The 23,170-nt window shown below is 44.8% G+C and overlaps 1 protein-coding gene across 1 annotated transcript in view; it reads left to right on the forward strand.

The window, feature by feature from the left end:
• The first annotated feature begins 6,960 nt into the window (after positions 1 to 6,960).
• LOC119161941 (frequenin-1) overlaps positions 6,961 to 23,170 on the forward strand; it is a 355,468-nt gene continuing 339,258 nt past the window's right edge. The window contains exon 1 of the mRNA XM_075880028.1: positions 6,961 to 7,223. Coding sequence (XP_075736143.1) covers positions 7,160 to 7,223 — 64 coding nt within the window. The 5' untranslated portion in view covers positions 6,961 to 7,159. The remainder of the gene's footprint in view (positions 7,224 to 23,170) is intronic.

Raw genomic sequence — 23,170 nt, forward strand, 5'->3', positions numbered from 1 at the left:
GTTTGTTTTTCTCTTTGCGCAAAATGCCATCCACAGTGGAATACCAACTCGCCCAACGCTCGGTTCTGCTAAGCTGTATTCGACAGCCTGGTCGAATGCAAGTTCACAAGTTCAGAAGCACGTTGCAGGTGTTCAAAGGAAACTTTCCTAGAAACTTTGGTGTGGACGTAATTATTCGCGCAGAGCACAAGCACAGCAGGAGGTGACCTTGAATTATAGGACACTTTTCGGGAAAATGCTGCCACTGATACTCTTCATGTTCCTTTGTTACAAACAGACAATGCCAAGCAACGGTGGAAAAAGGATTCCCTGCAGCCGTTGTCCGTCGCCAGAATTCTAGCTCGAAGCAATTCAGCAATAATCTATAACGAGCCAGCCTGGGAGCAGGATTGTAATTGCATGGCATGGAAAATATTCCAGTTGGTGTACGTCATATAAGGGCTAGGCCAACCTTTATGACCCCGCCTGTCATCGTCTTCAGAGCGGCACCAAAAAGAGCCAGCATAATCCGCATTCTACAGTTTGTGGCGCCCTGCGCTACATTGTGAGCCACATAATTTTACAGCAAGTTTTGTACGAGAGTAGCGGCTCTCATCTTTCTCATGAGTGCACACACTTCTGCGAAACAAGGGGCGTAGCTCGCTTCACTGTTTTGTGTGTTTACTGCGTTCAGTCGGTGCAACCCGCTCACTTACTCCAACCATGAATCTTCTTTACCATTTTCTATTCACTTCAGTTCCTTTTCTTACACCGGCACACCGTCTGCACTAGCTCTTCGCATCCATTATTTTGACTTCCGTCGCCGAGAGAGAGAGACAGAGATAAAGATGCAAGGAAAGGCAGGTAGGTTAGCCAGACGCACATCTGGTTTGCTACCCTGCACTGGGGAAGACATGAAGGAGAGAAAAGACGTTGCAGAGTGATAAGAAAGGTACACACAATCACGCGCACACTCGGGGAAGCACACACAGTCGACAGGTGGTCGCTCAGGTTTGTTGTCTTCAAGTAATGTAGGAGTGCTTTAGTCGCTTTCTGCGCAATTGAGGCAGATGCCCAAGGTGCCAGAATCTCCTGCACAGAGAATCGTCGATAGTCCAGTTGGTTCAAAACCATCCGGAGCTGGCATCACTGTATGTCGTAGCAAGTGCAGCTGCACAGAGCGTGTTCGATGGTCTCTTCAGTTCCGCAGGAGTCGCATGTAGAAGTGTCTGTCATACCGATGCGAAAGGAGCACACCTTTGTGAATGCAAGACCCAACCAAAGGCGGCATAACAGTGTCGCATCGGAGTGGGAAAATAGGGATGGTAGGAGTATTTTGAGTGAAGGAATCAGTTCATATAAGTGACACCTTTGGAAGCTGGTAGACGAGCAGAACGTGCGCGTAAGATTTCGAGCCAGCAAGTAAAGTTGTCTTGCTGCATTCAGTCCTTGATAGAGGAATCGGGAGCACGCGTGTTCCTTCAAGGACTAAGCGGGCTGCATCATCGGCTAATTGATTTCCAGTAATACCAATATGTCCAGGCAGCCATTGATATGTAATATGATGCCTCGTGCTAGAGCTTGATGGTGGCAATGTCTTATTTCATGTACCATTTGTTAATGATTCCTCCTACGCATGGCAGGCTGCAAACTCTGAAGTGCGGCCTTCGAATCGCAGAATATGACCCATTTTCGAGGACGCTCTTGAACGAGATATTGTAAAGCGGCTCTCATAGCCACAAGCTCTGTAGCCGTAGACGTAGTCGTATTCGACAACTTAAATTTGATTGTTATTGCTGCAGCCGGAATTACAGCGGCACGTGATGAGCTGCTGGGCAACACCGACCCATCAGTATATATCTGGGTTCGGTCCAAGTACAACTCATATAATAATGGCAGTGTTGCTTGATTCAATGCTACTCTGAACTGATTGCTTTTTTTTGATACCCGGAATTTCTAGAGGTCCTGCGGCTGCTCGGGCACTACAAGGGACATGAAATTCTCGTAGCTGGCGTACATCCTGATGGAATGCTGTTTAGATGCTTGGCTATGACGTCTGAAAACGTAGCACGTGGTCTTTCAAGGGTTATAATGGCCAAGTGCTGGTCGGGGACATGGCTAGGATGTAGAATGTGCGCTCTGAGGCAATCCACAACTCTGTGTCCTAACCGGATGGTCCTTGGCAAGCGCGATTGTGGCATAGGTAAAGGAGCGCATCAGGGCAGTCCTATAGGCAGATACGCAGCGCCTGACCCTGGAAACTCTCCAATGAATGAGTATTGGGTTTGCTAGTGTTCGTCAGTACCGGCAAGCAGTAGCGCAATAGACCCAGAAATAGGGCCCTGTACAACTGTAGCATGGAAGCCACAGAATTTCCCCATGTTTTCAGCACATGAATTTCATTATATGCACAATAGATAGCAGTCTCTTCTTCAATTAAGTACGCAGAATGCGGGCTCCACGAAAGACTTCTGTCGATAATTATGCCTAGGAAACGATGCGTCTGTGCATATTTGACACTCTGCTCATTGATGTAAACAGGATATGGCGTCATTGGTTTGCGTTTAAACGCAGTCAACGCGCACTTCACAGCTGATATAGTAAGGCCTTGTTTCTGAAAGTACGTTAACGTGAGGGTTGCTGCCCGCTGTATTCCTGCATGCACCTGAGGGCGAGTAACTGCAGCACTGCAGAGGCAAATATCACCGGCGTATATGGATAGGCATACCGACTTTGGCAGAACCTCCGCGAGACCAATGTGGGCAACATTGAACAAGGTGGGGCTTAACACACCTCCTTGAGGTACTCCGCAGTAGGTGTAATGTTCGGTAGTTTTACCCTCATCTGTTTGCACACACACAAAAAAAACATGCCAGTTATATAGTTTTTTTATCCATTGAAATATTCGTCCACCAATTCCCATTGCATGTGGGAGAAGTGAGGATAGCATCATGAGCTACATTATCATATGCACCCTTCACGTCAAGAAGGAGTGACACTGATATACGCTCGCGACTTTTTTCTTGCTGAGAAAATGTCGATAAGTCAAGGACACAGTCGATGGAGGAGCGGCCCCGACAGAATCCTGTCATGCAGGAAGGGCAGTTTTAAAGTTTATCATTCCAAGTACAAGTCGACACGAAATATAACATTCTTTCCATCAAGGCAATAGGGCGATACGCTGTCAAGTCCAATGGTGGTTTTCTCGATTTCAGAATTTGTATTAATCGACTTACTTTCCATTCTCACGGAACACTACCGCTTAGCCAGGAGTTATTGGAGCATGTAAAAAGTTTTCTTCCCGCTTGTTGTCCAAGATGTCCCAACGCACTATAAGTAATACCATTTGGACCTGGTGATGACGTGCGCTTAGAAGCTACTAACGCACCTTCTAGTTTGTCCATGGTGAATTGAATGTCCAATTCCGGTAATCGATTCTCAGGTACGATCACGGCGTCGATGCTCTCGTTCATAATATTCCCGGAAACTGTCGTGCGAAATTCTTCGGCCACCTCGAGCTCTGTTTTTTCATGATGAAGTGCCAAAGCTTTAAAGGGTGCCGTTGTTGTGGAGAGGAGCGAAGACCACGAACTGTTCTCTAGATATATGACAGCGGTTTATGAGGGTCTAGAGATTCGCAGAATGCTTTCCAGCGTTCGCTCTCCAGCTTGTGAATACGTCGTTGAATCTTTTTCTGGAGCCGGTCTTACTTCCCCCAGGTCGTAAATTGATTTTGTGCGTCTGTATCGTCGTTCAGCACGCCTTCTTATAGCTCTTCATCTTTCCAGTTCGATATCAAGCTGTGTTATTTTAGACGATAATGATAATTTATATTTGAACGCTTGCATAGCTTCTGCGATGGTATTTTCCAGGCTGCAGGCAAGGCCTTCTTGGCAAGCGTCTTCAACACGCGATGTAAACATCGACCAGTCAGTGCCAATTACAACACCGGAAGAGAAATTTCTTCTGAGTCCATCGATCTTCACGTAGGTGGCTACGTGATCTCTGCCATAAGTCTCAATATCGCAAAACCCTTTAACTTCAAGAGAAGCACCATGGCACTAATGTCAGGTCAAGGCAACTGCCATACGTGAGACTCCACAAATATGCTGGAGTACCATCGTTCATGATGGAAAGGTCGTAGTCAGATGCGAATGTAACAATATTTCTGCTCTGGAATTCATCCTAGTGCTCACCTAAAGCATGTGATGGACGTTGAAGTCACTGGTGATGATCCAAGGCCCATGCGTCCGCATTAGGATGTCTTTTAATCTGTCGCATGCAAATAAATTGCGCTCACGGAAATATATATCCCCCAATATGTGTGAACGAAACATCATTCTTCTTTGTACGAAGACACACGTACTGATTGTCGTCGTTTGAGCTTACGGAGTGTGAAACATAAGTCAAGTTCATGTGAATGTAAACAATTACTATGCTTCGTTCTTCGCAAGCAGCTTAACAAAAAGCTTCATAACCTGACAGTCTATAAGGCGTTGATGCGTTTGGTTCACATATGACAAGTATAGGGAGTTGATTGGCCCGAACAAATTGGCAAAAGTCTGAGATACGAGACTTCATGCCTCTGACATTCCAGTGAAAAATCGACGCACTTTTAACTGCAGTGCGTAAGAGATTTTGTTGAGCCATTGTGCTTATACGATGTTAGGAAGCACTGGATTCAGTGCATCCGGTATTTTCAATGCACTTTTAGCATACAGAGATTGTATGCTGCTCAGTAGCGTGCAAATCGTGGCAATTATTGATTGCACGATTGCAGTCACTTGCCTGTCTTGGTTGGAAAGATCTCGAACCGGTATCCCGGGCTGGCCGTTATGAAACTCCTTCGGTTCGCTTGATGCTGCTTCTCTTTGAAGTGCAGGCCACTCTATCGCAGTTAGGGTATGCTCACTGGCCTTCTCCTTTACAGTCTTTCCCGAAGCATGTGGTCAGGGAGGTAAAGAAGGCGGTAATGATGAGGGAGCTGGCAAACGCATCGAACAGGTAGCGGGCGTCCTTGAGGACTGACGTCAACGTGAACGACGCCTTCTGACTTTAGTTGCGGCTTCTGAATGAGATGAGTGATCGCGCACCACCTCCTTCAAAATGCATTTTTTTTTCTGAATACGCAGGCAGTCTTTCGACGTGGCTTCATGGAATCCATTGTAATTCGATCATTTGTTGGCGGTAGCGACGCAGTTATTTGCAGCATGGGGCTTGGCGCAGCGGTGGCATACCGCCGAGTTCTCGCAGACGCTGCTCACATGTCCAAGTTTAATACATTTACGGCACTGAAGAGGTTTTGGAATGAAAGGCCGCACAGCATGTCTGAAGTGCCCCACCTTAACATGAGAGGGGAGGGATGTGCTCTTAAACGCAATCTTCACACAGCGAGATTTGCACAGCCGGACGACATCAACAATGGGAATATCAGTTGTTGACTTGACAAGAACTTGTAAGTCGTTGTTTGAAATAGTCACATCTATGTCGTAGATCACGCCACTTACTACATCAGTCTCAAGGGAACATCAGAGCGCACCTGATTGCCGTCCAAGTCAGTTACACTGCGCAGAACGACCAAAGCACATGCGTGCAGGACGTCAACAGCCAGTATATTCTTTCTGGCGTTCACTCTTATGTCCATGATCTTATTTGGCACGAGCGCTTCCAGAGACCTCGACACAGACTGTCTGTTAAGGCGTTTCATGCTGACGGTAGGAAGTGCAGGCAGAAACAGGATGGTATAGGTGTTCGACTTTCACGTTTAACTTACAGTTTAATACTTGAGGTTGAGCTTGTGCTCATGTTCTTCCTCTTCGCTTTGCGGCTCCACACAGGTTGGAAACCGTGATCTGAAAAGTCATCACTGCAGAGAGTAGCCATGAGTATCTTCACTGTCGCTGTCGCCCACTTGTCCAATCCGCTTCCAGCAGGCGGCCGCCGCTAAAGCCGCTAAAGCCACTGGTGCCAGCAGGCGCCTGAGGTGGTCTACAGCCATCTCTTCCAAGGGAGCAGCGAAAACCGATCAACAGACTTAAATTGCCACAGAAATACGGCGGAGTTAGCAGAAGTAGCACTTATTCAAAACACACTTTTCGTCTTCCTCGGTCGCCGAGGTGTCTTGTTAGGTAGCGCCGTCTCGCGTTTCACTCTGTCTCCCCTTGCCGAACGATACCACGCGAGAAAACTTGCCCAATATAAACCAAAAAAGCTTTTTTCTCCTTCGGGTATCCCCTTGAAAGCGCTCCCTATAAGAGCTCGGGCAGGCTGACGTGCGGCCAGTGTTCTTCCCTTTTTTTAATGTCATAGCCCAAGGTCACGGGGAAAGGGATATGATGTGACTCGTACGAAATTACGCAGCGCGCGCGTTCTGTGACTTCGCACGCACGAGTCGTCCGTTGTGTTTTGGTTCGAAGGGGAACAAAAGGGGAAGAGACGAGCGGAATTATGTAGGGAAGAGGGCGCTCGGAGCGCTTTACCCTTCTTCCCCGGGAAAAAAAGGTGAAGAGAGAACCCGAGTTCGCGCACCGAGTGAAGAAAAGGGGAGCGAAGCTCGCGCTTCTTTGCTCCTCGGGAGCATCGAGCTGCGAACCCGGGAGCGGCGCGCTTGTGGGGGAAAGGGAGAGCGGGGGTATCGCGCGGGCAAGCACCGACGAATCGGATCGGTCCAGTGAGCCTCGTGCTGGCCGCGGCAGCGCACGCTCGGCTTTGGCGCTGCTGGCCTCAGCGGCTGGCTGTAGCCTCTGGACACGGGCCCGTGTGTGCCTCTTCCGTCATCTGTCTGTTGTTAAATAGTGCGAGGCATTTTTTGACGACATCTGCGCGCCAGTCATTAGCTAGCTTGCTTGAGTGCTGAATCGACGCGCACCTTTTGATTTTCTGAAGCTCCACTAATCTGCTTTCTCGCTGCTATAGTTGTGCGAAGAAACTTACCGCTTGTTTCGGCCACTGCGACTGCGACTGAAAGATCCGACGGTGAGAAGGCGCCGCGCCGTCGGCTGAAGTCGCTCGGCGACTTTCGAACTTTGGTGTCTGTCGAGTAGTAGAAAGCAGCAAGGCAAGAAGTGGTGGAACTTTTCGGTTGCGAGTGAGCCGTCGATCAAAATATTTTTTTTTCTGTCATCGGCTGCATTTTTGTTTCTTCCGGCGACAACTTCGACGCACGCTGACCGCTACGAACATGGGAAAGAGAAACAGCAAACTGAAGGCCGAGCGCCTTTTCAAGCTGGTCAACGAGACATACTGTAAGTACAAGCATTTCGTTTTCCTAACCATTTCACACGAAACTTTTTCGATCGTTCATCTCCGTTTGGATTTGGGGTTTCGTGTAACATTTGTAGTGCTCTCCCGATCACCACTGCGCGTTGTCTTGTATGCAGTTGCAGTCTCGCTGTCACTGTCGAAAACATTTCCTGTATAGCTGTTGTTACTAAAATGCAGCAAAGGAAATATGTAAAAAAAATCAGCATTCAGTCGCATAGCGTGTTTGAGCGACTGTTGTTACAAAACATGTATTTCGTCTTGAAACCTCGGCAGAAGAAGCTCAGCTTCAATACTAATCATCTTAAGATGTCATGCGTATTTTTTCTTTTTTGTCACAAATTGAAACACCAAGAACTAGTAGCGACGCCTAAATTGTGTTACCATCAGAATGAGGCTCTTTCTCAGATTTAACGTTTGTACGCATTCCCATAACTTGTATTTCTTTACACTAAATTTTGCGATTCGTGCCGTCACTCGCTCCTGAACACTTTTCTTTATAGCAGTTCAGTTATACACGTTGTAATATCTTTGAAGCCCATGTTAACAGTTTTCCCTCTCTGTTATCAGGCAAAAGGCTCTTGGTTTTTATCGCAGATCAAACGTACTCACCGCTAAGCCGCAAGTGTGTCGTATGGTGTGGAACACAAGACGTGATGCTTCCCGGATAAAGAAGTACAAGAGTTCTCTAGCAATTACAGAATAGGACAAATAAACTGATGCGCAATTGTGACGAAAAAACAAGTCAGTTGTCAGTCGTGCTTCAGAAGTGCGTTAGCGTCAGAAGTTGTCGGGTTCAAGGTAGCGATCGAAATAAGCAATGTCTGTATTTTTTTTAAGAGTAAAGATGGGAGGCCCTATGTTCAACAACTGTTCAACATAGGACCTCCTCAATGGCAATTTTCTACTAATATTGCCTTTATGTTTGTATAAAAATTTCTTTTTAGAACCGTTGTGCTCGTGATATATTGCTTTATACTCTAACGAAGCGGATCCACAGCTACGAGATCATTAATTCTGGTCGCATACAAAAAGGCTGAAGGAAATGTTCCTGTTCCTTCCGGTACAGCTCTAGCTTGAGTATACGCTGCAGAAACGTAAGAAAGCGACAGCCACATTTTCATTGCTTCTATGCCTGCAGTCTTCGCCATTATCCCGTCGATGGTGGAGCGCCTTTCAGTTTTTGTTGCGTGAATTTGTGCATGCCTAAGCACGGAAAGAAACAGTGCATTGTAGGCTCTTGTAAACCTTCCCAAACTTCCTGCGAAGGAGGCCAATTGAGCGTCACGGTCTGAAAAAAAATGAGAAAAGTGTACCATCATGAATGTCTTATAGTGTGATCGCAAGTAAAAAAAAATGTATTGTTTTACTGCAAAAATCTCGATCGCACTCGGGAGTTTTCTTTATAAATTTTGTTTTAACGGCGATTCCTCATTGTAACGACGACTACCGGGAAAGCAAATGGCCCTAAGTCCCTAACTCCGCTAATTAGAAGGTGGGATTGGTAAGTATCTTTCTATTTTTTTCGCACTACAGGTTCAAGAGTGGCGGAATAAATATAAAATGAAAACCAGTATACAAAACTTACAATTACACTCAATCGTTCCTGGAATTTGAGTGATAATTTCCGGAGAAATAACTGTTCCTATGCGCACCAAAAAAAAAACGAAAAAAAAACTCAAAGATACGCCTTCTGCCGGACGTAGGCTGCATAAATCGTGAGCACTTGTTTCTAATCTAACTTGTTGGATGGATGGAATGGTTGGATGATTCTTCCTTTCCTAAAAAAAAGAAGTGATCTGTTAGAATCGCTTCTCTCTGGGGCATTTGATCCTGATTGGTACAAAACTACGCATGTATCTGTGAAAACTGCGTAATAAAAACAACTTCTTTGGAACATGTTCCTGAAATGTTACGCTTCTCGGTGGAATGTTACTGTCGGGTCGGTAAATAGCTATAAGCATCGCAGAATGACGGGCTTGTGCTGATGTACGCAAAAAGTTCAGGGAAAAGCGAGCAAGACAACCAAGCATGAATGTTTTACGATTGGCATGCCTTGATCAGCTATAAGAAAGGTCGATGTTTATAAAGTGGATATATTCTTCCTCCTTAATATCGTGTTCTGAAGATGCGCCTAAATGAGTGTAGACATTTGGGCTTGTACACGTTCCTTCCGGCACTTATTGCGATTTTTTTTGCCCACTCTACATGGTTACCATTTTGGTGGACACCTCAAGAGAGAAGCAACTCTGAAAAACAGTGCACCCTCATCAGTCCACCAATGCTTAACGTAGAACCTTGTTATTATTCTCCCGTGAAAAAGTTCAATCGAATGCCGTTATATTGTGTGATCATCGTGGATGCATACGGACCTATATATGCGAAGATCAATACTTCCTTGAACACATTATCGCCGTCAACATTTTTTTTTTCGAAAATTGACATCAGCTACGTCTATCGCACTGTATTGTCACAGACGACAAAAAGCGCCCATGAAGTGTATTTTTGAATACCGCATTGTAAAGCATATATATTCAATGTAGCTGGACGCGCAAGCCTATTATCTCCTCAAGGTTTCTGCAGTGCGTTTGGGCCAATATAAATGGTTGACATAAAACAGGGGATCTCTGAAGACGGCTACTTTCTCCACGCACTCCTTCCCTTGGTATGTAACTGTGGTGCTTAAAGCATCTTTTTTTTTATGTTCGTAACGCCTGCTTTACTAAATACAGATGACTTGAAATTGAAGGCCGGAATTAAGTAGCCATGCCTTTTTTTCGATCTTTGAGTGCTTCGTCAATGGTCTGGGTGATGTTCCGTTCATATTATACCGCACACCATGCCGGTCGCGAGGGACGGATAAGTCGATCGTGGAATCGACCTCAACGCATCTTTACAAAATACCCGCCCGATCTTAATCAAGTAGGCCCGTGTGCTGAAATTTGGGTGCACGTTGAAGACCCCAAGGTGGCCGAAATTTCCAGAGTAGTCTATATACTATGGCGTCTCTCATAATCATATGGTGGTTTTGGGACGTTAAACCCCACACATCAATCAATCTTAACCGATGACGGCCTGAACATAACTATGGCATGCATGCTGTACTTTGCCTGAGTCGAAACAACTACGTGTTATCATCGCTGAACTGGACGTTTCACGCGCAGAGCACATATCCTGTCAAGCAACTGAATGCGGCACCTCAAGATGTGGGGGAATTTAGTTAGTTGCTGAGCTTTTACATCCCAGACTATACGATAGGATCGTGAGAGTTGCCGTAGTGAAAGGTTTCAGACATTTAGACTACCGGAGGTTTTTCACGTGCACCTAAGTACATGGTCCTCTGCCATTTTGTCTCCACCGAAACACGGTCGTCATAGCCGGGATTTGATCCTAGAGCCTTTGGGTCAACTCTCAAGTGTTACAGCCACCATAGCTGGTGATGTGGAGGAATGCGATGGCTGAATTTGGTTGTGGAGAGGAGAAAATCTAACGTTCGAAATTATGCTTAACTCCCATCATAGTTCCCAAAAGCTCTACGCACTGTGGCTGTTGCTTTGTCGCCGTTTTACTTGTCAAGCGGGCTCGTTCTAAAAGGAATGTGTGATGGTGTCATGCAGGCTACGTAGATATAGCACAGTTACCTAATACGTTTATTTTGTTCTATAATTACGGTAGTTTAGAACTTTTATTAGTTTTAAGCAAAATTTATCCTAAAATATAATTCTTTCATTCAGAGTTCGCAAACGTTAAACGCTATTGAGCTCTGAAACTTAGCAGGTTGAGCAGACACTTAGCAGGTTTGCGAAGGCGTCACCAGAATTCAACTGTTGCTCAAATTCCGCATTAAGTTAGTGGGGCACGGTAAGCAAAAGTATTGAAAAATACCACTTATTTAGTTTTGCGGTATTTAACATCTGCGTTGTTTTCTGAACAAGAATTAGCCATTTCTTTGTCTAAGTAGGCTTTTTTTTCGTCTCTAAAATTATATATTTCAATACTTATGCAGTGTCCTGACATGCCTTCATTCTGACGTGGCAAGGAATTATTTGGAGTTCATGCATAAAAGTCATATGAAAAGGTTACTGTTTGCAGGCTGCAGTGCATTTGGCACATTCAGAAAACAATGGCTCCAGAACTGCGAACATGAAAAAACCAGATACATCAAGCTTTCTGTCAGGATATCTATATGTGGCTGGGGACGTCGTTGTAGTGCCATCATTCGTAAGGACAAAAAGTATTATCGTTTGGTCATTAAAAGAAAGAGAGACAGCTTGGACGACATGTGAAAAGCTCTCCGGGTCAGAATTTTCACATGGCATCAAAGGATACCAGTCTATCGCACGGCCTTTGCCCGAAAGACGCTGAAACTAGGTGTAAAATTACCAGAGCCTAGTTGACTGAGGTAGCATTTGTTCAAAGCAAACACCTACCAGCATATGTTACTAAGACTGTTCAGTCAACTTATCTGAAACTACCTCATTCAGAATTATTGCTAAATGTCTCTATGGGGAAACTCAAAACCTTTATGAGACGTCGAGTTGTCGTGTCGGAGCACACTACAAAAAACGTTTTCCTCGGACACCAAACACTGACAACATGCACTCTTGATGCTGTGTTCCCTTTTGATGATGGCATTATAGCTTGCGTGAACACGCTGAACTCTTTTGTAATTTTGCCAGGGCACAGCACAGTGCAAGGCCTACGCACCCTTGATCTGCGTCGATAGTACTTTCGTGACAGGGCTACGCAGCAGGTGAAAAGTGATATTTCGAGGCTCACCACACAAGCCGTTTCAAAACAAAAAAATATATATTTTTTGGATGACAGTCTGGGTGTTGCCTGTTGAGCGGGCCCGTCAATTTGCTGTTACGTAGTTGCACTTTTGAAATAATGCAAATTTTATCGTTATATGCGATTATTTCGAAACACGCTTCTTTATACTTACGTTTCTTTATCTCAGCAATCACAGTATCTCGAACCAAAGAATTCAGCCAATATTTAGATGACGTAATTGGTAATGTGCTGAAAGAAGAATGATTATTGCGTGTTGCTCTTCTTCAACACGTCTAATATCTATTACCGAGTTATAGGGTAGGGTATTTTTTACATACTTTTTTTGAAAGCAGAACTTGTTTTTTTAACTCGGGCACGTGGCAGGCACAAAGGCCCCAATCAACATTCAAATTCCTTAGACAGTGTTTGATATGGTGAATCATTTGTGCATACTAATTATGTAATATATCTTTCGTTTATGTGGATTAGGAAGTGCAAGAAAATATGATAAAAAGCTTCATGAGTGGGAAAAGACAAAAAAAAAAACACTGGTTGCTGTTGAGGACAGGACTCGCTTTGTTCGCGCTACAATGAGGCTGTTCCTTGTTTCCCAGAATGCTCTCAAGAGTCACATAAAAAAATTGAGATAATCTTGAAGTCAAGCCATTCACAAGCACGTGTTTAAATGGAGTTTTAGAGAGATCTTATTTATACCAAAATTTAAGAAAAAGAATACGCTATAGAAATCCGAAATTAGCCCCGCCGCGGTGGTCTAGTGGCTAAGGTACTCGGCTGCTGACCCGCAGGTCGCGGGTTCGAATCCCGGCTGCGGCGGCTGCATTTCCGATGGAGGCGGAAATGTTGTAGGCCCGTGTGCTCAGATTTGGGTGCACGTTAAAGAACCCCAGGTGGTTGAAATTTCCGGAGCCCTCCACTACGGCGTCTCTCATAATCATATGGTGATTTTGGGACGTTAAACCCCACAAATCAATCAAATCAATCAAATCCGAAATTCATCGCCACACAAAGCCCGGATGACGAAGTTGAAAGCCGCAAAATTCCCGTGCTGTTCTGCATCCAAATTGCAAAAAAAAAAAGAGTAGAGGTGAGGGCAAGATGATACGTCAGAACATATCTAGCCTCCAGTCACGGAATATTTTAACGAAGTGCAAGCCTTAAACAAAAGACACTATTGACAGAAGGAAAGACGGGGGCGGCTTCACCTGCTAGGAGTTTCGAAGCAGCACAGCGACGTGTTCCGCATGTATTCAATGCGCGTACAGCAATGAGTAGACTCAGGAAGACTGCGCGGGGACCCAATGAGTGAATTTCAGGTGCTTCTACCGCAAAATCTAAATGGATAAAATTTTCGCACATTGTCTCGTTTCGGCCCACGCTGTGTCTCGTTTTACCCGGCAAGTCGAGGCAAAACGAAACATCTGGGACATTTTTTATCTATTTTTAAAACACCCCTCGGAACTGGGACAACACGGTATTATTTATGAAGCACATAGGTTTTACCCAAATGTAAGTCTCCACAATATATTTAATGGTAAAGAGTGAAATAAAAAAGAAGATTCACTACATTTTTTATTTTTTGTCGCATTTTGCCTCACCCAACTCTAATTAGGTACCTGAAGTAAAACATTTACCAAAAAATAGCGTTAGCATTTTCAACGCTTCAGTAAAAAGAGGAATGGCTTGTGACCACGTTGATCCTGAAATAATTACTGTAGGTCTTACGATCATGTAGAAAAATATACAAAAATTTTGCTTAAAATACAAGGCGGCTATAGGACTTGCTCCCTTTACTGCCTTTTCTTTTTTTTTTTTACAGACCGCGCGTTATCGTTGAAGTAGCTGTTGGTAGTCGTTGAGCGTCGGTATAAGCCTGCTGTAATTCATCGCGTTGCCCAAGCGGGTGGTGGTCATGAGTGGCTTGGTGAAATAACATTACTTCCATGGCATCCACAGTGCGTGGACTATTTGTATACGTATACAACCAACGACTCTTATCTCAGACTCCCATTTCGCCCATTGCGAAACCGTTGCTTCGACGCTGCAATTTTTGCCATAATGCTAGTTTCAGTATTGCCTCGCGTACTTGCTTTTGCAACTTCTTCGATTGCCTGTTCTACGGCTAAGCGATGAGCTTGTTGCATTTTGCTCTGCAAAGTATAAGGCGTGTGGCGGAGCTTGTCTTGCAGAGTACAAATTTTGCTATATGTTGAGTAAGGTGGCATGGCCGATAGTTGTTTGGTTAGTCTTTTTAACGTTCCCGACAGCGCATTACAACATGACAGCATTATGATTAAATAGGTGCGGCGTGTATAGTATGAAGGGCGTTGACCCTTCATGACCCTTGGAATTTTATTGAATTCACTCTTCTATGATGTTTACGATGCAGAGGCTTCTTTTTGATAACGCGCCCGTTCGATTCGTTGGTGCTGCGAGCTGATAGCTTCAGAGACGAAAGGAATGCAGGACCTGATGTTATATATTGGTTTGATTGATATCTGGTATTTAACGTCCCAAAAACCACCATATGTATATAAGAGACACCGGAGTGGAGGGTTCCGAAAATTTTGACCACCCGGGGTTCTTTAACGTGCATCCAACTGATGTTATCTAATAATTCACTATGTTTCCAGCGATGCGAAATAGCAACAACATGAAAAGGTCGATTTGGATACACCGCTAAATTAGTGTGTATGTACGTAAAAGGCTCACAGACTACGTCAGTACTGCGGGTTTCTGTTTTTCTCATCTTTCCGTGCTATCCTCTGCCGTTAGTGTAGGGTTCAGTGGTGGGCGGAAAGGAAATATTTGCGTAGTACGTGATTAGGCAAAACCATGATAGCAAGTGCTAAAGCCTCTGAGATGGAGGGGCGTGCGAAAACGGTACCGAAACGTGTCGCGCCTTTTCCACCACTACACGAATGCATGCGCTGTGACACTGTAAAAAGGGCGGATTATCCGCACGTATATGCTTCTTTGGGTCCTCCATTTCCGGCGTATTTGCTTTGCACCAGCTCAGTTTCACGCTGTGGTCAACTCGGAATGGTTTCACTTAAGACTCAGACTTCTCATCGGGTACTTATTTTATCACGGTTCTGCTCACATTGATTAAAAGATCGATGCTCAGTTTGATTAAAATATGAACACCCGTCAGGGCGCGGACTTTGAACAACGGGCCCTTGCTTGGGCTGGGTTCGGTCATGTACGCACGGGCCGTGCCAAGGCTTCAAACCACAGGCCCAGGCTGGGCTCAAGCCAGAAAAATTAGGCCTGTGCAGTGCTCTAATTAGGTAGCTATTGACCCACTTATCATGACCTTACGTAGCAGCGAAAATTCTTCATGAAGTTTCCTCCGCCATTCCTATTGGTATCTAGGACAAGCCACATGCCTATACATAGAAAGGGTAGTGGCAGGAAAATTTTCAGTTGTTGTCTTCTTGCGTCGAATGAAAGTTCAAAGCCGTGAAGAGCTTAAAAAATGTACTGCTAAGTGTCAACGCATCCTGAAAAAGTTATTACAGTGTGTTCTTCAAACTTAAGAAATAAAAATAGTGCAAAAAGATAGACAAGGACAGACGAAGAGACGACGCCGCGCTGAACTGGCCACTAAACTTTATGGAAAGCCAGTTTTGACTCGTAATGTAGCCTGGCGTACCAACACCGTACGAGCTTTTCACCACATGCTCGCGCAACATACATGACGTTTCCATGGCCACTCTGCATCGTAGGTCAATTGGGGACGCACAAGTGGCCATTTTGAAAGTTTTGGTGATTGTAGTTAGCACAAGAAGAACAATCACCAAAACTTTCTAAATGGCCACTTGTGCGTCCCCAATTGACCTACGATGCAGAGTGGCCATGGAAACGTCATGTATGTTGCGCGAGCATGTGGTGAAAAGCTCAAAAGTCAAAGTCAAAGTTTATTTACGATCGGGAGTCTTTACACCCGATCGTTCCTATGGAGGGGGCTGGCAATGTAGTGGCACTCTACTTTCTTTTGCTTCTTCCTCTCTTCTTTCTTCGTCAAACTTAACATTTGACAGTTGTGCTATTCATTTTTTTTTTTTTTTTTTTTATTTCGATAGCCTGAGATACTTCGGTGCAGCAGGCAGGGCAATAGTTGTTGTTTTAGTTTCATTAATTTAAGAATGAAGTTCGCCCATTAAAACCTGTCTGTCTGCAACACAAACCTCTTGTATACAGTAGGGACTGTAATGTTAGACTCACCAAACGCTTATGAGGTATTTTAGTTTGATATTCAGATTATTTTCGTGCGGGGCACCTACTGACATCGACACAGCTTGATTTCAGCCTACAGTACAAATTCTGGTGCTTTCGCGCAGCATTCGGGCTTCTTGTGCTAACTACAATCACCAAAACTTTCAAAATGGCCACTTGTGCGTCCCCAATTGACCTACGATGCAGAGTGGCCATGGAAACGTCATGTATGTTGCGCGAGCATGTGGTGAAAAGCTCAAAAGTCAAAGTCAAAGGTGAAATAAACTTTGACTTTGACTTTTGAGCTTTTCACCACATGCTCGCGCAACATACATGACGTTTCCATGGCCACTCTGCATCGTAGGTCAATTGGGGACGCACAAGTGGCCATTTTGAAAGTTTTGGTGATTGTAGTTAGCACAAGAAGCCCGAATGCTGCGCGAAAGCACCAGAATTTGTACTGTAGGCTGAAATCAAGCTGTGTCGATGTCAGTAGGTGCCCCGCACGAAAATAATCTGAATATCAAACTAAAATACCTCATAAGCGTTTGGTGAGTCTAACATTACAGTCCCTACTGTATACAAGAGGTTTGTGTTGCAGACAGACAGGTTTTAATGGGCGAACTTCATTCTTAAATTAATGAAACTAAAACAACAACTATTGCCCTGCCTGCTGCACCGAAGTATCTCAGGCTATCGAAATAAAAAAATGAATAGCACAACTGTCAAATGTTAAGTTTGACGAAGAAAGAAGAGAGGAAGAAGCAAAAGAAAGTAGAGTGCCACTACATTGCCAGCCCCCTCCATAGGAACGATCGGGTGTAAAGACTTCCAAAAAATTATGTCAGTACCCCTTTAAGTGGACACACGCACCCTCTTACATTGTAGTTTTAGGGGCTTGCTCCCCAAGCTTCATGCTCGGGACATGTCCCTTTGCGTGTACTCTAGAGGCGCAGCTGTACGATGTACCCACTACACGCCCAACGTAATCTTCAGGAAGTAGGGAAGCACCCATTATGCCAATCTTTATGCTGCTGATAAGCGAGGTACCCACTACACATCTCTAAGACGTTATACGCACTTTGTGCTGCCAAGAAGGCTCGTTCACAAGCGGACCCCGAAGTCAGAGCCCGCGAAGGGGAAGCGGCACGCACGTACCTCACGAAATTGAGCATTGACAGTCCATAGAGTGCCTAACCCGTTTTAGGGTGAAGCTCCTTAGGGTGTGGGTCTGTCCATCCTCCGATGGTGTATGTAGCCACCAGTGGAACTTACCCGAAAGAGTGGTCCTTAGTATGTCAGCTGGATGGCGGCACATGTATATGATGAATACATGATGAAAATGTGTGAGATGGCTGTACTTGGAGTGTTCACCTGATAGACCGACGAACTGACGGACGCACAGACAGAGGGACGGACGCATGAACGGACAGATGGACAGACAGACAAAGGGACGGCCACCCGAACAGATGCACAGCCGGATGGGTTAACAGTTGGAAAAACGTACGTACGGATGGACGCATGGAGAGACGCACAGACGGATGGATGCACCAATGGTCACATGGATGGACGGACGCGTGGACGGACGCATAAACGGATGGAAGCAAGAACGATTGAGCGGACGAAAGCATGGACGGACGGGCGAACGCTTCGCCCCACCAATCATCATTGACTCCGTAAATATGCTGTGATTTTTTAGGCAGTCCATCGACCATCTATATATATATATTTGTAAGTACGCAAGCACCAGCAAGAGAACCTTGCTGCTTTCTCCAACTTTCAACTCTAACTTCTAATTCACGATCCCCTCGCCACATACTTCACCGACCACAAAATTGTAATATTCGAAGGAAAACGCGTCCCACAGCTTTGAAATCAATAATGTAATCATCGTATGTACAATTGCGTCGGTATGTAAACCCTCACATATTGTGCATATATAGGTGTATACACAATACCACTATAACGACGTGTCACGTCGTTATGTGATGGTAGATGACTTGCACAGAGGATTCACGGGTTCTCCCGATCAGTTCCGAGCAAGCTTCTGCATCATCATTACTTTCGTAGAGATCGCAGGATTATTTTTTTAACGTGATCGCGTTAAAGGGGTCGCTTCACAGAAATTTTGGCGTCGGCGGCATTGCTTCTGAGCGGAAAATCATCTTATGCGTGACCGAAAAATCGAGGACTATGCAACTAAAATAAAATCGTGGAGCAGAGGGGAGACAGAACCAGTGTTGATTGATTGATTGATAAGTGGGGTTTAACGTCCCAAAACCACCATTTGATTATGAGAGACGCCGTAGTGGAGGGCTCCGGGAATTTCGACCACCTGGGGTTCTTCAACGTGCACCCAAATCTGAACACACGGGCCTACAACATTTCCGCCTCCATCGGAAATGCAGGCGCCGTAGCCGGGATTCAAACCCGCGACCTGCGGGTCAGCAGCCGAGTACCTCAGCCACAAGACCACAGCGGTGAGGCCAGAACCAGTGTTGCTGGGGTCAAAGTGGGGATCGAACCCGGGTGCTTTGCATGGCGAACGGGTGTCTGCCACACGGCCTCGCCTCGGCTTGCGAATGCAGTAAAAAGAACTTCCTTTGCTTGAAAATAGAGTCAAAGTAGCATTCATACTTCACAAAAACAGGCGTCCTCTATCCAAGTTTCACAAGTCAACATGAAATATTTTAGTAATAATGCGTGGTACAAACGTCCATTGTCAACGGGAATCAGAATATGTGATTATTATAATGGCTCCGAGGTTCAAAGCCGGTACCGTATACTACAAAACTGCAAACGCGCTACTGCGCCTATTCCCTCAAGGTCACGTAGTTGGTGCATAGCTAATTGGAAAAGGTTTCATGCATTAAGTGTTTAAAGTACGCACAATAGGAACAGAATTTTGCTATCGCGTTCGACTCGTAAAAGCGAAACTTTAGGGTCCCCTAATTTTTTTCTTACACAGTCCTCAGTGTGCAATGTGACACACACACACACACACACACACACACACACACACACACACACACACACAGGGATATATATATATATATATATATATATATATATATATATATATATATATATATATTTATATATATACGAAAACAAGCTTAGACGCTATTTGTCCTCCTCAAAATTCATATTTATATGGCATAAATAACCTTTTGGAGATATGATCGTGTGTCTTTCTTAATTATTTCTCAGTGCTTTTCCCAGCATTTCACTTAGCATTTCTATTCTAGTTCTTGTACGCAGCTTCCTTTTTCTAAATTGCTCACGACGAAGGAATCAGGTTTCCTTGCTTTTTTTTCTAATCCTGGCAAGTAACAAAACGAAAAAAAGGTTCTCTGGCGCCTCCAGTAATTCACGTCGTTTCTTGGTCCGCTCATTTACCCGGCAAGGGGTTTGGGGCTCAGCAACACAAAAGGCACCTCGCCAGGGAATCGTAAAGGCAGACTGCACAAGACTCTCCCTATATACCTCGCTGTTTTAATCCGCGACGTCTGAGTTCTTTACTTTGTCACACCGAAAAGAGGAGCGTAGAACGGGAGGCGTGAATACATAGCGTTGCTTTAAATCCAAGGTATTAAAAGAGACCGTAAGCGGGGGTCCTAGTGAGTGCGTCGCGGAGCCAGGAACTGAAATAGAGATCTGGAGTCGCAGTTGAAATGAGCTGTTCAGATCTGATGAGTGTGGCTTGCGATGGCGTTTTCTGCACATGCTCATTAGGGGGAACGCAATTGTGGTTGCACGGCCTATCTGGAATTTTGCAGTACAGTGTCACTGTTATTGCGATAGCGCTTGCTGAAAATATCCGAGCGAGAACTTGTTGATGGCTTGGCTGTGATTTTTCGCATTAAAGTGTGGTGCGATACTATTCCCGCTCGTCCCACCATCCGCTTTCTCTTGGGAGTGAACAGGAGTTCGTTAGCAAAGTGGCAGCGTAACTTTCATAGAAGCCCATGTGTTCAGTAGGCGAAGGCTCGTTGCTGCCATGGATATACCTACGTATTGTCGCTATCTACGTAACTCACAAAAATAAAGAAAAAATATGCATTATTACCGCAAGCAGTAGCGGTGTCGTGCATTTGCCCCACATGGCGCGAAGTTGAAAATTTCCTTTATTGCTTAACTTATGCACGCCGTTTGATAAATACGCGATTTTATTGAGCCTTTATGGCTAGCCAATCGCATGCGCGAAACAAAAAAAAATAACGAAGACAAACACGTAAGATTGAGTAAGTAAGGTTGTTTTATTGGTCAAATACTGTACTTGCAATTAACATCAAAACTTTGCAGATGGAGAAATTGTATATCAACTGTTCACCAGCAAAATAGCACAATAATTGAAAACCTCACGCTACCTAATCATGCAAAACAACAGCAGCGAGACAGTAGCCTCGAGAGTGACATTAAACAGTAGCTTTCAGTGACATTAGAGCCTTTCGTTGCTTAGCCTGTCGCATTCACCGTCACGAAAGGCTAGGGCACGTCGCCCGTGCGCCATGGAAGGCAGTCGACAATCACAGGAGTGGATATATTCTGTGAGCTAGTACAGTTCTGGCATGTCACGCCAGTAAACAGCACATTTAAAATAGAATACAGAACGTACGTATGAAACCACCATGCAAAACTGAGCGATGCCTCGTTGACCCGGCAATGCGCTGAACTAAGCACAAGCCCACATAGCGGACTCCCTGGATACGGGCCCACATTTCGCATTTACGGCACTGTACCAAAAAAATGAGGTAATAAACCAGTTATTGCAGTGTCAGATCAACCATAAAGTAAATTTCTAGTTTACGTTGGCATATGTAAAATTATAAGTATTCGAAAAAACTTGTGTTGAGTTTTTGATTTCATTTAGTTGTGCACTCCTCACTTATAGTCGCGCATCAATCGTATGATTAGTGTGGATGCCTGTGGCAATAGGTTTTCGACCACTTTTCGTTCCACGTTTTGTAACCGATATGATTTGGCCATGGCATTAGTGTGAGCAAACATGGCTGGTGCTTTCATCTGTTCTGCTTCTGCTCAATGGGGGGGGGGGGGGGGGGAGGAATAGGTTGTTTGATCGATTTATGGGGTTTAACGTAGTGGAGGACTGCGGAAATTTCGACCACCTGGTGTTCTTTAACGTGCACCCGAATCTGAGCACACGGGTCTACAACATTTTCGTCGGTTGTCTTTCGGATACGCGTTTGATAGCCGACGCAATGCGCGTCGTGCTTGCCCATTTACGCCAGCGCTTTTCGCACCTACGGCATTGTGAAGGTAGGCGTTGTTATAGCAATCTGTTGATGTTTGCCTGTGACTGCGTCGCAACGTGTTGGTTAATTTAATTATTAACTTGTTCATTGCACAGGCCTCTATTTACCGGTGCGAAAACGATTAACCTTATTTTGTGGAGTTGCCTCATTTATTGTTGTCGCTACCAGTGGTTCGTTATTTTATCTTAATTGTGTTTGATTGTTTGGTAGCCCCGCTGCTCCCAGTTACCGCTCGTTTGCTCGCGAAACCACTTGAGCGGCGGCGATATTAACGGTGCCCAGGGTGAAGCTTCCTACTGGTCATGACTATACCGCATTTTAATAAGTGTGCAGAATGACGGAGGCATTCAGTTGCTGTGCACAAAAAAGGCTCCAACTGATATCACGCAATATGGTAATTGAAGTACCATATGAAGCAGTCAGCAAGGAACCGGATGAATCACAGTGCTTTAATTGCAGACAATTATTGCGAGGTTGAGATATGCCTTCGTGTGAATGCATGGAGTAGTTATGTGCGTTATGTGTGCCTACAAGGCACGTCGACCCCGCTTACAACTGAAAGGTAGCTTGAAGTGCACGTAATGTTTGTGCTATAATGCCAACACTAGCCAAAAGTTGAGGAACTATTGTTAATATTAGTTTCTGGTTCATTATGACCAACTTCTGTTTGTTTTACGTGATTAGATGCTACACATGCCGCGTTATATGTATAGCCAGTCAGGTCTTGTATATGTTTCGTGATGCACATTCAGATGGTGTAGCTTCAAACTGCGATGACACTTTACAATTCATGTCATGCTGTAGATAATATGCATAACGTGTCATTCATGACGTGACATGTGATTCATGACTTTACATGTCATTTATCACGACAGGTTTGTCATGCACAATTTCATACGGCTACAGTAGCTTCATGACATATTCATCCTGTCAATTGTGCGACTAGCAAGTGTCCCCCTCCAAAAAAAAAAGCATTAAAAAGTTCCCGATTGTGCCACTGTTAGAAATTTACACCTGCGACGAATTTACTGCCATGTTAGCCGAGTTCGAATTACGGAAGTTGGCACCAACAGGTGGCGGCACCTCCCAATCACTCTCGTTGACGTCCTTGGTAACCTGGTAGTCCGCATTGCCTTCAAGCTTTGTCGGCAGTCATGATTTGTAGCCTTACTTAACCTCCGATATACTGAGAATTCCCCTCGCATGAAAGTAGGGCTAACCAAGAAGAAAAATATTCAACCTTCGTTGGCACCCATTAGAAAGTCTCCCCGTATACGCTCTTGACGTTGGGAGGTTGGTGCATCTGGCCTCCGGAGAAACCGGCATCAGAAACTAGACTGCACGAGGATAATGAGTGCCAGCTGTCCTAAAGTCTGGGGCCTTGCTTCTGCGTTGTTTATTTCGCCTCACTTTGTGCGCAGTTCTGTGCAACTTTACTGCTTGCTCCCTCGTAGTTCAACCTTGCGAAGGAGTTGTCAGCTCCTCTCTTTTGACGTATGAAGTATTCACTATAAGAGCTGTTTTTGACTGCTTACTTATATTTTCAGTTATACCGAATAACATGAAAGGTTCTTGCTATAATTTATTTGCTACAATTACTAGAAGTTGTTAGAAGTAGGGAGGCGACAGTATTTCAATAGAGTAAT

The sequence above is a fragment of the Rhipicephalus microplus genome, chromosome X, assembly GCF_043290135.1.
Source record: "Rhipicephalus microplus isolate Deutch F79 chromosome X, USDA_Rmic, whole genome shotgun sequence".
NCBI classification, from domain to species: domain Eukaryota; kingdom Metazoa; phylum Arthropoda; class Arachnida; order Ixodida; family Ixodidae; genus Rhipicephalus; species Rhipicephalus microplus.